The sequence below is a fragment of the Xenopus laevis genome, chromosome 6L (genome assembly GCF_017654675.1).
Source record: "Xenopus laevis strain J_2021 chromosome 6L, Xenopus_laevis_v10.1, whole genome shotgun sequence".
Lineage (NCBI taxonomy): Eukaryota > Metazoa > Chordata > Amphibia > Anura > Pipidae > Xenopus > Xenopus laevis.
Window position 1 is genome coordinate 42,248,995 of NC_054381.1, and position 12,895 is coordinate 42,261,889.

General features: G+C 39.7%; 1 protein-coding gene across 1 annotated transcript; it reads right to left on the reverse strand.

The window, feature by feature from the left end:
* Nucleotides 1-9,640: 9,640 nt before the first annotated feature.
* On the reverse strand, nt 9,641-12,513 carry cycs.L (cytochrome c, somatic L homeolog). Its single transcript, XM_018267391.1, has 3 exons — nt 12,213-12,513; nt 10,517-10,693; nt 9,641-10,030 (listed from the first exon to the last, which is right to left on the reverse strand). Exons 2-3 carry the CDS (start codon nt 10,683-10,685, stop codon nt 9,882-9,884), a joined length of 318 nt encoding a protein of 105 aa, XP_018122880.1. The 5' UTR covers nt 10,686-10,693; nt 12,213-12,513; the 3' UTR covers nt 9,641-9,881.
* Nucleotides 12,514-12,895: the final 382 nt, after the last annotated feature.

Sequence of the window (12,895 nt, forward strand, 5' to 3'; positions counted from 1 at the left end):
TGATTGGGACGTTTTCATTTTTCCGGGGACCGGCTCGTCTGAGCCCATTGCTCCTCGTTGTAATCCAATCGTTCGGACCTAGGGCCAAATGTTCGGATTACCCCAGTATAGCCCTGCCGTTGGTGGGCATATTGGGGAAAGATCCGCTCGTTTGGGTTTCTTTCTGTATGGCCAGCTTTAGCCATTGCCTGGTTGATATGATTAGTTGGACTCAAGCAATCAGATAGCTACTGAAATTTTAAACTGCACAGTTGCTGAACAAAGAGCTAAATAATAAAAAAACACAAAAAATATAATTGCCTCAAAATATAACTTTCTACATAATACTAAAAGTTAAGTTAAAGGTCTTTACAAAAGGCAAAGGTCTTCTGGTTTGTATTGTGTACACACTAGCGGGCACAGCATAAGCCTGCCAATGTGCACACTGCTCAAATGTTTTCGACTTACATATCACTAATGGGAATCCAAATTATGGAAAGACCCCTCATTCAAAAAACCAAGGTCCCAAGCATGGCAGATAATAGATTCCATATCTGAAGCTATTTTACTTTATTCATTTATTGCTTATTATTAGTTATTATTATTACAGGTATTGGACCTGTTATCCAGAATGCTTGGGACCTGGGGTTTTCCAGATAGGGATCTTTTTGTAATTTGATCTCTATACCATAAATCTACTAAAAAATAATTTAAACATTAAATAAACCCAATAGGCTGGTTTTTCTTCCAATAAGGATTAATTATATTTTAGTTGGGATCAAGTACAAGGTACTGTTTTATTATTACAGAGAAAAAGAATCATTTTAAAAAATGTAAATTATTTGATTAAAATGTAGTCTATGGGAGAAGGCCTTCCAATAATTCAAAGCTTTCTGGATAATGGTTTTTCGGATAACTGATCCCATACCTGTATTATCATGTTTTTATAAAACACCAACGCATTCTGCAGTATTGTACAATAAATAATTAAGCCCTTTATTTTTCATAATTTTTTCTGACATTCAGACTAATGCCTGGTTACTGCATATAGTCATCCTGCAAAGCAAATAGCAGTCTAAATTGTAAGCTGGAGTGGTGCAGAGGAAAAGACAACTGAAGGTCAATCAAAGCCAAATTCACTGGGGGATGTTAATATGGAAGACACCCCAGTGAGACAAATCAGTAATTTGGGACCCTGGATCAAACTAGGTGACAAGAGATTGTGCAAGTGCTTGTAGCAGGGTCGGACTGGGGGGCCCAGTGCCCACCGGGGCTGTTGTCTCAAGGGCCCAAAGCCCCTTCCAGACCCTGTGCGCAACCTAAGATGACAATTTTTGAGGCCACACCCACTTTAATGGCCACACGCACTCAAGGACATGCCCACATATTTTTTTTCTTTCCCCAGCGCAGCTGCATTATAAATGTATTATATATAAAATGAGTTTAATGGCCCAATATTACACATAACAACTTGATGTCAAATGCTCCAAAATATATAAAGCAGTGTATTTGCAGTGCCAACTTAATTGTGAAACGAATAGTACTATTCTACTGCCTCACTTGACACAGCCCTTTACAATTAGTAGTTTGCAAAAATATCCCCACTCTACCTCTCTTTTAAAGGAGAAGGAAACCCTTTTACAGCGAGGACTGAGACTCGGGGCAAAGGCAGGTAGCGGGTCTGGGCCGTCCTGGGCCAGTTCAACCCTGCGATGTAGTGTAGGATGTAGGAACTGTATTCCCCTCTAAATAAATAGGAATCATTATACAGGTATGGGACCTATTATCCAGAATGCTCAGGACCTGGGGGTTTTCTGGATAAGGGGTCTTTCCGTAATTTGGAACACCATACCTTAAGTCTGCTAAAAATATTTTACACAGTAAATAAACCCAATTAATATAGTATTAGTACTATTTGAAATGGCTCTCTCCTATATATTCCTGGATAGTGACATTACTATAGAGAATGAGGGGAGCGTGACTGCTTCCTTTATCAAAGGACCTGTGGGGGAAGTTGTGGGTGACCCGCAACACATGAAAATTATGGGTGTCCTGCCCTGTGATTTTTCAGGTCTTACAGTAACCCACAATTTCGGGTCACCTGCGGGGGGGGGGGGAAAGAATGAAAGAGTTTGGGGGGGGGCTGAGCTGGGCCCTTACAGATAAGCTACTTCAAATGGACCAGAATTCAGATAAAGCACTTAAAATATATTCAAACTTACATGTAATAAGTTACGTGACACATTTCCCTGACCAGTGAATCATTTATTATTATTATTAGGGAAGAAATAAAAACTACTTTATGAGCTGGGTACCTTGATAACACTTGGTTTGAATATTAATTTTATTTAGGTTGGGTTTTATGAAGATATTTATTATATGAAGACTTTTTCTGTACCAACTCTGTGTCTCCATTTTAACTTTAGTACTTTTGTACTTTTAGTACTTTTGTAATAAAAATGGTGTCTATTTTTACTTTTTAATAATAAAATGTTAGTCTTTTTATATTTTTTAATGTTTCCGCTTTGTTATTCAATGTTTTAAATTATTTACTGAATGTTATATGGACTATCAAAAGAGCTAATGTACCAATAGCTGTCGCTGTTTGTGGTACAATGTATATTTATTACTGCTTTTAACCAGTGGCTTGGTTGATAAGATATTAATAACGGAGTGCTTCTTTTTTTTATTCAGTGTTCTTTGTTGCCTGAAAATCAACGGCGCTTTCAGGTATTTCCCTTCCAGCACAATGGGATACGGCAGGTTGGATTTAAGGTGGTTAGTACCACACTGAAAAACACAGTAGGGAAAAACACCCAAGATCCATCATAGGTATAAGAGAGCTGAATTTTAAATTTACAGTATACTCACACCTTTCTATAAAATCCATAGAAAGGTATCAGTACTACTGGGGAGCGTTGACCACCCCAGGGTCTACAGTTTTCACTTCCCTTCTGGAATTGGAGGTACCAGTGGGTTGGGGGTGGCATGGGGGCTTTTAAAAACAGAAATATGTAGATGTCTAAATTCCTCAACAATACTTACACGTTTTTAATAATTTTTATAGGAACATGTTAGTATTGTTTTAAAGGGGACCTGTCACCCAAAGAAATAATTCCAGATCTGATTTTGTGATGTTAGTCAAGCACTTACTCTATATAAATGATTTAAATCCTGTTTCTTTTAGTCTTGGAATTCACAATAATAGCAAGCAGGAAGTAGCCATTTTGTGGACACTGTTATTAAGAAAAGCATTGCATCATGCAAAAATATTGTTTATGCAGCAGAATGAGGGACCTGATGCTGAATGCAAAGTGAAGGTATATACCTGCCCCGCCTCTATGCCTAAGGCATAGAGAAGGGGCAAGTATTATATGATTTATATCATTCATATAATGCTTGCCCTTGAATTTTTAGAGGAAAAAAGTTCCCAGAAGGCTACTCAGGGGAGCCCTTGAGATCAGGTTCTCTGGTGGGCCCCAGGTACCACAGTCTAAACTAAAAAAATAAATACATTATATACCATTGAAACAGACTACAAAAATCTGCAAAATTCTCTTCATATGTCCATTTGTCTACCTGTACATCCACCAAGTTGGCAGGGATCGATGCCCCAAGGCCAGTGTCATCCATTCGCGCATGCATAACCCGCCAGGTTGCATGGTCCTAGCGCCGAGTCTGGCCACGCACATCCCCTCCAACGAGCGCACGCACGCATACTCCACCAGGCTCCATGGTCCTAGCGCTGAGCCTGGCCACGCGCAACCCTTCCAACGCGCGCACACGAGCAAGCACACTCTCTAGCATGGGAGCTCTGGGGAGCTTTGAGTCCCCAGTGCTCCGCAGGATGTGGCAGGGCCCCAAGCCGCCCCTAGAAAGTTGGTTTGATTGCTTGAAAAGATACAACCATAAATACAGAGCTATATAGTCATATCACCAGCATTTTACTGCTGATGAATCTCTGTGGACTCTGATCCTTTGGTTGCCTTTTTACAGATCACAAGTTGTCTGGATAATATCCACTGTGCCGTAAAGGAACTGTTCAAAATGAAACTTGGTAAATAGATAAGCTGTGCAAAATAAAAAAATGTAATCGACAAAGGCTGAAGTGAACGAATGTCTAATGTAATAGCCACAACAAAACCTCCTCCTTTGGTTACTGACTGGTAACAGGTTAGAAAGATGCAATCAGTGACTCGAAGGGGGGGGGGGGCAATATGGCATATAACTGTTCAGTTAGTATGCTTTTGAATCTGACCTGCATGCTAAGGCACAAAAGCAAACTAACAGAATAGTTGTGTTCCTTGTGGCTTCTAAGAGGTTAAAGCGCTGCAAAGCAGGAAGAAGTGTTCTGGCTATTATGTTAGACATCCAGTCACTCCAGCCTTTATACATTACAATTTTTGGCTAACTATATTAAAGGGATACTGTCATGGGAAAAAAAGTGCTGCTCCAGCAGAATTCTGCACTGAAATCCATTTCTCAAAAGAGCAGATTTTTTTATATTCAATTTTGAAATCTCACATGGGGCTAGACATATTGTCAATTTCCCAGCTGCCCCAAGTCATGTGACCTGTGCTCTGATAAACTTCAATCACTCTTTACTGCTGTACTGCAAGTTAAGGTGGCCATACACGGAGAGATCGGCTCGTTTGGCGATGTCGCCAAACGAGCGGATCTCTCTCTGATATGCCCACCTTGGGGCCCTAGGGCCCAACGATCGGATCCTAACGAATGGGAACGGGCGGATCGCGGGACCGCATCAACGAACAGATGTGGCCGCGATCCAACGGGATTTTTTGTCCCATCCGATCGAGATCTGGCCGACTTTCGGGGAAGCCCGTCGGGGGGCCATACTGGGTCTGTCGGCAGCTTTTATCGGCCCGTGTATGGCCACCTTTTTAGAGTGATATCACCCTCCTCCCTTTTTCCCAAAGAACAATGGGAAGGTAACCAGATAGCAGCTCCCTAACACAAGATAACAGCTGCCTGGTAGATCTAAGAACAGCACTCAATAGTAAATACCCATGTCCCACTGAGACACATTCAGTTACATTGAGAAGCAGCCTGCCAGAAAGCATTTTTCTCCTAAAGTGCAGGCACAAGTCACATGACTGGGGGCAGCTGGAAAATTGACAAAATGTCTAGCCCCATGTCAGATTTCAAAATTGAATATAAAAAAATCTGTTTGCTCTTGAGAAATGGATTTCAGTGCAGAATTCTGCTGGAGCAGCACTATTAACTGATGTGTTTTGAAAAAAACATGTTTTCCGATGACAGGATCCCTTTAAAAACCCAAAAACGATATTAATTACCCAATTTTATATTTACATTGAACTCTTCCTTTAATATACTACAATGTATAACAAGGTTTTAATATTGTCACCTGTGTCTTATAGGGGTAATATGTTGAAGGGTTTATGCTTACCGTAAGTGCTATGTGTATTTCTTAAATAATAAAATAAATGTAATTGTATTTCTAGAATGCAGCTGCTGACTTGTTCATTCATGTATGCACAGACTGGTCTGACTAAATGCTGATCTCCACCTTACCAGAAATTATTTCATCACTCTCTGCTTAGTAGAATGAACTATTGGCCATTTTCCAGGGAACGTCTAATCCTGACTCTCAATAATGATGATGATGCTTTAATTGTCCCTTGCAATAAAATAACAATTGACATGGGGGACTTGGGCAGATGTCTTTAGTACCTAGAAGCTCTAGTTTCTTGGGTCATGCTACATCCATGACACTGAGTTGCATAATGTTCTGCCCAAGTTATATACAGCACTGCATGCACAAGCAGCACTTTATAAATAAAATATACATACAGACAAGTTTTTTTGCATTTCCTCCAGGGTGCCCTATTATAGTTACCACACGATAATGAAGTGCTCAACCCCTGTGTTCCGTCTCGTCAGACCAGGTGCTTAGTGGTCAATTACCCTCTCTGCCATGGGTTGAAATCATATATTCAGTCCATACGACCATAGCACACTGACAAACAGGTTTCTGTTGCGTTTCAAGTGTTTTATTGGCTCATTACAGTAGAAAAAGGCAACGTTTCGGGCCGCACCGGGCCCTTTATCAAGCCTTGATAAAGGGCCCGGTGCGGCTATTATAGTTACCACGTCATGTGAAATATTAGGGACATTTCAAATAATTTCAAATTGCTGAGCTACATTGATTACATTTACGTGCAATGGATTTATTTGAAATTCATTGATTTTTTTACATAATTTGGTAACCTTACTCCAGTACCTTTCCATAGTCCAAAAATATAATGTGAAGCTAGGTTAAATGACTTGTGATTATTTTTTTGTGCCCAATGTAATGAAATTACTTTTTATGCTTGATTAGAACAGGAACTAAAATTTTTTGTAAAGGGCTAGGGAGTAGGGATGCGCCGAATCCAGGATTTGGTTCGGTATTTGCCCATGATTTAGCCTTTTTCAACAGGATTCGGCTGAATCCACATGCGTGGCAGAACTGAATCCGAATCCTTACAATCGTGTTTGCAGGAAGGAAGTAAAAAATATTTTAAATGTGCACGGTTCTCTTTCACCCTTCCTTGCACTGATTTGCAACTGTAAATTAGGGTTCAGATTTGGTTAGCCAAATCCAAAATAGTGTATAGAGAATAGTAGCTTGCTATAAAACTAAAGGGTAATAAAACATACAAGTTGTTACTATATAAATGGACATTAAAAATGAGTATCTTTGCAAATTACTGAAAAAGGAGAACAAAAAAAAAAACCTTTATACCACTGGAGGGCCTCCTGGACTGTGCCGCTTTTCAGGTAGAACATGTACAGTGTAGGCTCTGTTCAGCTGGAAATTTGCACACTGCACTTGTCCTTATGGCTCTGTACAGATTACTTTTATTCCCCACTTTAATTTTGTACCCATGAGACAGAAATACATCATCTGAAATTTGATTTCATGTGGCAGCGGTCTACAGGAACACTTCTATTGGCACCACACTCATTTGTCTGGCAATTTATTTTGCCTATTATTCCATTAAAAGAATTCTGTCATGATTTTTATGGTGTAGTTTGTTTTCTAAATTACAATTTACATTACAAATAATTTACACAACCATTTAAAATATTTCTAAACCAAATTTTCTACTACCTGGATGAGATGGTTCCTATTTAAGGAAACGGAACTTTATAAATCCTACCTTTCCTGAGTTGTGGACTCAGTACCATCCCGCTGCACCCCCTCTCCTTTCTCCTTTCTCCCCCTCACCTTCACCTTCTTTCCTACTTACACTTTTACTGTTGTTTCGTTTATGTCTGTCTCCTTCTGTTTTGGAGTATAAAGAGTCCTAGCTGTTCTGATATGCATCACTGTTGACTCGCACTTGTAAGTTTGTCATTCTGCAAACTCTTACCTTCAGCAACCTTGTATTTGACAATGTAGATGTTTGCTCCACTGTTTAAGACATATGTGGCTTGGTGCTGTTAATGCGTTTACAGCTTTTGTATCACTGCTAATTTCCAATAAAGCTCTTTTGAAACGGGAAAAAAAAAAAAAAAAAAAATTCTAAACCAACAAATTTAAAGCTGATGTGTAGGCACTCAGTTCATTGTGCCTGATCCTGTGCTTCCAGAAAGATCCAGCGCCTCACAATGGAACTGCTTTCAGATATTTTCAGATATGTATTTGTTTCTCCTACTCATTGTAACTGGAAAAGTCACGGTAGAGCTTGCATTTTTTTCTATTGAGTGCTATACTCATATTTACCACTAGGGAGCATTTTTAGCAATGCAGGTGTCAGGTAGCTGTTATTTGGTTACCTTCCCATTGTTCTGTTAATAGGCTGCTGGGGGGGTTGAAAGGAGGGGTGATATCACACCAACTTGCAGTACAGCAGTAAGGGTGGTGGCACAGGGAGATTTAGTCACCTGCGACTCCCCAAAATGCCTTCCCACCAGAAAGAATGTGAATCGCCTTCGGCATGGCATACACGTCACTTCCGTTTTCCGAAGTCGCCTGAAGTTTCCTTGTGAGGCAACTTTTGTTTTATCAGAAAAATAAAACCAGCTTACTGAAGTTTAGTTTCTTCTATGATTTAGATTTACTTTTAAAGAACTGTTCCGTGTTAAAATAAAAACGGGCTAAATAGGCTGTGCAAAATAAAAAAATATTTGCAATATAGTTAGCCAAAAATGTAATGTATAAAGGCTGGAGTGACTATGACAAACATAATAGCCAGAACACTACTTCCTGTTTTGCAGCTCTGTTATTGGTTTCCAGTCACTAACCAATCCATGACTTGAGTGGCGGCCATAACGGACATAATTGTTGCTTTTGAATCTGACCTGCATACTAAGGATCGACCACAAACTCGCTGACCAGTTATGTCCCATGTGCCCCCCTCCCCCTTAAAGTTACTAAGAGTTAAGAGAAATACAAAGCAGGAAGTTGTTTTCTGGCTATTTTGTTAGACATTCAGTCACTCCAGCCGTTAGAAATTACATTTTTGGCAAACTAACTATATTAGAAACATGTTTTATTTTGCACAGCCTATTTATCCAGTTTTTATTTTTACACTGAAGTGTTCCTTTAAAGGGGACCTGTCACCCAAAAAAATATTCATGTCTCAAGTAACTTCGAGATTGTTGGTTGAGACATGAATCTTGAAATGTGAATCATTGGTGATCTGGTGGTCTTGTATAAATTCTAGGTAGCACTGCTGCCTATTGGATAGTGAACTCCACTATCCAATAGGCAGCAGTGCTACCCAGAATGTATACGAGATCACCAAATAGAATATTCAAAATTGGAGCAGACTCCACTATCCAATCGGCAGCAGTGCTACCCAGAATGTATATGAGACCAGCAAGCATGTGGGCCCCAATCAATGTGACCAAACAGCACTATAAATAGAACAGTGATAAAATCAGTCTGAAAGATATAAAACAGGTCTGGTTTTATAATTGTCTTCCTTGGCTTTCAGAAACTGTTAATGGGTAATTTTAGAAATGTAAACTCATTCAGATGTAAACTAATTGTATTTTTTTTTTTTTTTTTTTACTTGTGAGCAGCTATAATTCTAAATCGGTGTGGGTTAATGCAGCATGAAACTACTTTTATTAGCCTAAATCAGTGTAGCACTATAGATGCTACTTTAGCCTCATCACTGCTGAACCAGAGCCTTTTAGTACCACTTTGTTTATAGAGTCCAAGCTAAACCTCTGACCATTTGCAGTAAGGAAGCTCAGCCCTTGTATAAAGAAAATTTTAGCCAGAGAGCACAAGGCATCTTATGACTTCACTATAGTGTTTTTATTGCAGGGGTGAAAACACAACTGTGAAGTCATAAGCTGATTTGTGCTCTCTGGCTAAAATTTTCTTTATGTTTGCAATAAGTTGCAACTGACATGGGGTCTGCAGCCAGTTGAGAAACATTTACTCCCATTACAAGGGAATTCGGAAAAGTGTGTTGTTGGAAAAACACTTACAGTGACACACATCATGTGAATCTCTCTCTCGATTTAGTAAAAGAAGTTCAAGTGAAAATTTCTTGTGCAATGTGTATTTTTTTCTGAATTTCACCCAGTTGGAAGCTTGTATAAGTGTGTGCCTAAGCCATTTGACATATCACACAAGCAGGATGTTTTATGGTTTCTTAGAAATTAGAATGACCAAGTGTTTACGTAGACAGTTTTATTATATGTTCTGATTAATAAGTATATTTTGTTAAGTTTGACATCAGAAACACTGGAGACATACATGGCCAAATTCATTTCAATGATCTCCCTTACAAGATTTACATTTTCTGGCTGATGAGACACACTCTAAAAAGATGTATGGACAGTACAAATAAAAATATATAAAATCTTACAGTATCTCATCACAAGCAATTCCTGAAATAAATAAGGCAGTAATATGGTTAAGAGGATGTTGATTGTTTGAGATATGCTATTAAGTCTTGTCTCTCGCCCTTCTTCTTAATGCCAGCAAAGATCATCTTTGTTCCAGGAATGTACTTCTTAGGATTTTCCAGATATTCCAGAAGGGTATTCTCATCCCAAACAATTCCTAGGCAAGAACAACGAGCGATTAGTTCTTTGAGGTATTAAAATCCCCTGGTGCAACATTTAGTTCCCTTCTAATTTCTTGTTATGCCCATTCATATGGAAGCCAATGCCCATTCAAGTGTCAATCACATTGTATCCATCCATAGACAAATATATACCCCTAAAATCTCTAAGCAAGTGCTCTGACCCTTTATAGTTGTTTTGTATTCTGCATTGTTTGTATTTTCCTAAATGTAATGCATTGGGGAGGGGGAAATGCAAGGAAGAGAATGGTCAAAGCTGTTCAATGTTAAAATATTCTCTAGGACTTAATAGAAAAGTTGAGTTTTGAGCTTTACTGTATTTCTACAACTTGAAATTTAACATTAGACAGTTGCTAGGGTTAGTGACAATAGCAACCAGAATGCAGATATAATACCATATATATTAGCAGTGACCGGGCAAGAAGGAAACGGATTTCCAAGACATGAGAGAGCATTTTACTTACCCTTATTTTTGTTAGCATCAGTATAGGAAAAGCCTTCTGCTTGACCAGTCTTGCGTCCAAACAGGCCGTGAAGGTTGGGTCCAGTTTTGTGCTTGCCTGATTTTTCTACAGTGTGGCACTGGGAACATTTCTGGACAAAGACTTTCTTGCCTTTCTCAGCATCTCCCATGTTTGCACCTATAAATGAGAGTGGATGCTTTCAAAGTGTCTTAAGTCCTGGGTTAAAATTGCTTTATTGCATTCAAGCCCTGTGACCTACATGACCTCTGGGTCAGCAAGGACACAAAAAAAGAAAAGGTCAGTTTAGAAGTGAAGTCATTGCAATAAATAAGGAATGTTCAACCTTCTTCTCCAAACAGCTGTTGTAATAGATCTACTTTAAAAGACCAAGAGAAGGTTTTGGGAGCTGTATTACAACAAAGGTTAAATGGTTATGGTTTAAGCCATTCTACAAAGGTTACATGCAGCTCTTCAGAGACAGTTTATAGGACAATTCAATTGGGAGGTGTATATTTGACAGGCATCCCTCAGTAAATATAATCACAAACGTTGGACCCCCCCCAGTCCAGCATTAAATCTTCATAATGTTGCAATATTTGCTGCATTTCCCATGGATTTTTTGGTGCAGCCCTGGGCAATAAGACAAATGACTTACATATCGCAGATGCAATGGCTGCAAGGAATCAGTGGCAAAGTGACTGAAGATGACCCGGAGTCCAGGGTTGCCGACCATAGACGCAAATATTTGATCGTACGAATCTCCGTTTCGTATGATTTTCGGGCAGTGTGAGGAGTGTCCCCACATTTGTCGTGCCATGGCGATCGGTCGTTCAGACGATCGGACAGAAAATGTCTTTCGGCTGCCAATAATATCTCTTTTTTTTTCGATCGGACGATATCAGTGGGAGACCAACATCGTCTGATCTGTTCTTTTTTTACTACTTTATTTGATCTGAATGGTTAGTGGCAGGTCGGGAGATGGCACCGATCGTTCGTCTGTTATGAAGGTAAATCTACGCGTCTATGGCCAACTTCTGTGATTAGATTGAGTGGAAGTGTCCAGTAAATTACCCCAATATGCCAAAAAGTTGGGTTTACATTGGCCTTTTATAGCATCACAGAGAACAGAGCCATCAGTTATAGACCCAGCAAACTGATTGCTTCAAAATTAAAATCCTTAACTACAAGTCAATGCCCATGACACTGGGAAATAAGTCATGGTCTAACCCAAAACCAGCAAGACTGCTTTGGATCTGTAATAAAACGATTAAAGCAGATTTCTTAGCAGCCTCCATGTATCCCTGCACTGGGCAAATTGCTCCTTATTATTAGAGGACACCTATACCACCAGATTCATGTAAAACCTTTGTAAAGTCTAAAGATCTTTTCCACATGCAAATTAAAACGATAGTCTGTTACTTACTTGGACTAAAAACCCAGAGCACAAATGTGCACGAAGTGAATATTAAAATAAATCCGTCACAATTGCGATTGGTCCATGTTTGGAGACCACTCTAATGTAATCCCCCTCAGCAACCCCGGTAATCGCTACACACAGTGGGGCTCCAGTGAGGCTGGAACACTCAAGGTTCTTGTCTTTGCACAAGGTCACAGTATAAACATAAATATGAATATAACCTATACAGTTATTCATTAAATCTCCCCAAGCTCGCGAATATACCGGTGAGGCCCTCACCTTGATTTGGTTATGCAGCAAGAGCTCCTTCAACTTCGCTCTCCGACGTTCTACTCCCAAGGACACGCTGCGCCCACTCCTTTGTAACCGGTGTTTTTGCAACCAAACACTACGACCGGCTTATGACGACAATGCCACATTATCTGCCTGTTAACCAATCAGCGCGCTATTGTTTGCCACTAGCGACTGGAATATAGTTAGGTTGAGCAGGACGTGAGGGAGGAGAGCGATTGATGCACCTCCCATTCAGCTGTCTTGCGAAAGCACGTTTACGCTTAATGCTGGTGACGTGAGCTAAGGAAGGACACAGGAAAAGCCCGTCGTCTTTGAAGTGTCTGAACCATAGCGCGTGCTATAAATTGCTGTCTCTTTTGTGTACGGAACGCATTTTAGGACATCCTGCAGCGAAATGCGTTCCGTACAGTAGAAACTCCTATATTCAGCGAATAAGGGTTTCTTTATGCTTCAGCTGGAGCTGTCACACTACAGTTGTATGGGGAGAGATAGGATCTGATTTAAACACAATGGAGTAATTGGGGAGATTAGACCAAATAAGCAAGGCGTGAGGAAATAGAATGCCATTGGATTATAAAATGGTTATTTATTATTAAAAGTGATTAGGTTTCGCGTGTTATTCAAACCTACCAAGGCGCAGTACAATTCTACATAAAGGAACCTTCACT

Excerpts from the sequence above, each read along its gene's own strand:
- cycs.L (XM_018267391.1), bottom strand. The coding sequence starts at position 10,685 with ATGGGAGATGCTGAGAAAGGCAAGAAAGTCTTTGTCCAGAAATGTTCC. Across the intron at positions 10,031-10,516 it reads TGATGCTAACAAAAATAAGG|GAATTGTTTGGGATGAGAAT; the intron begins GTAAGTAAAATG and ends GTTCTTGCCTAG.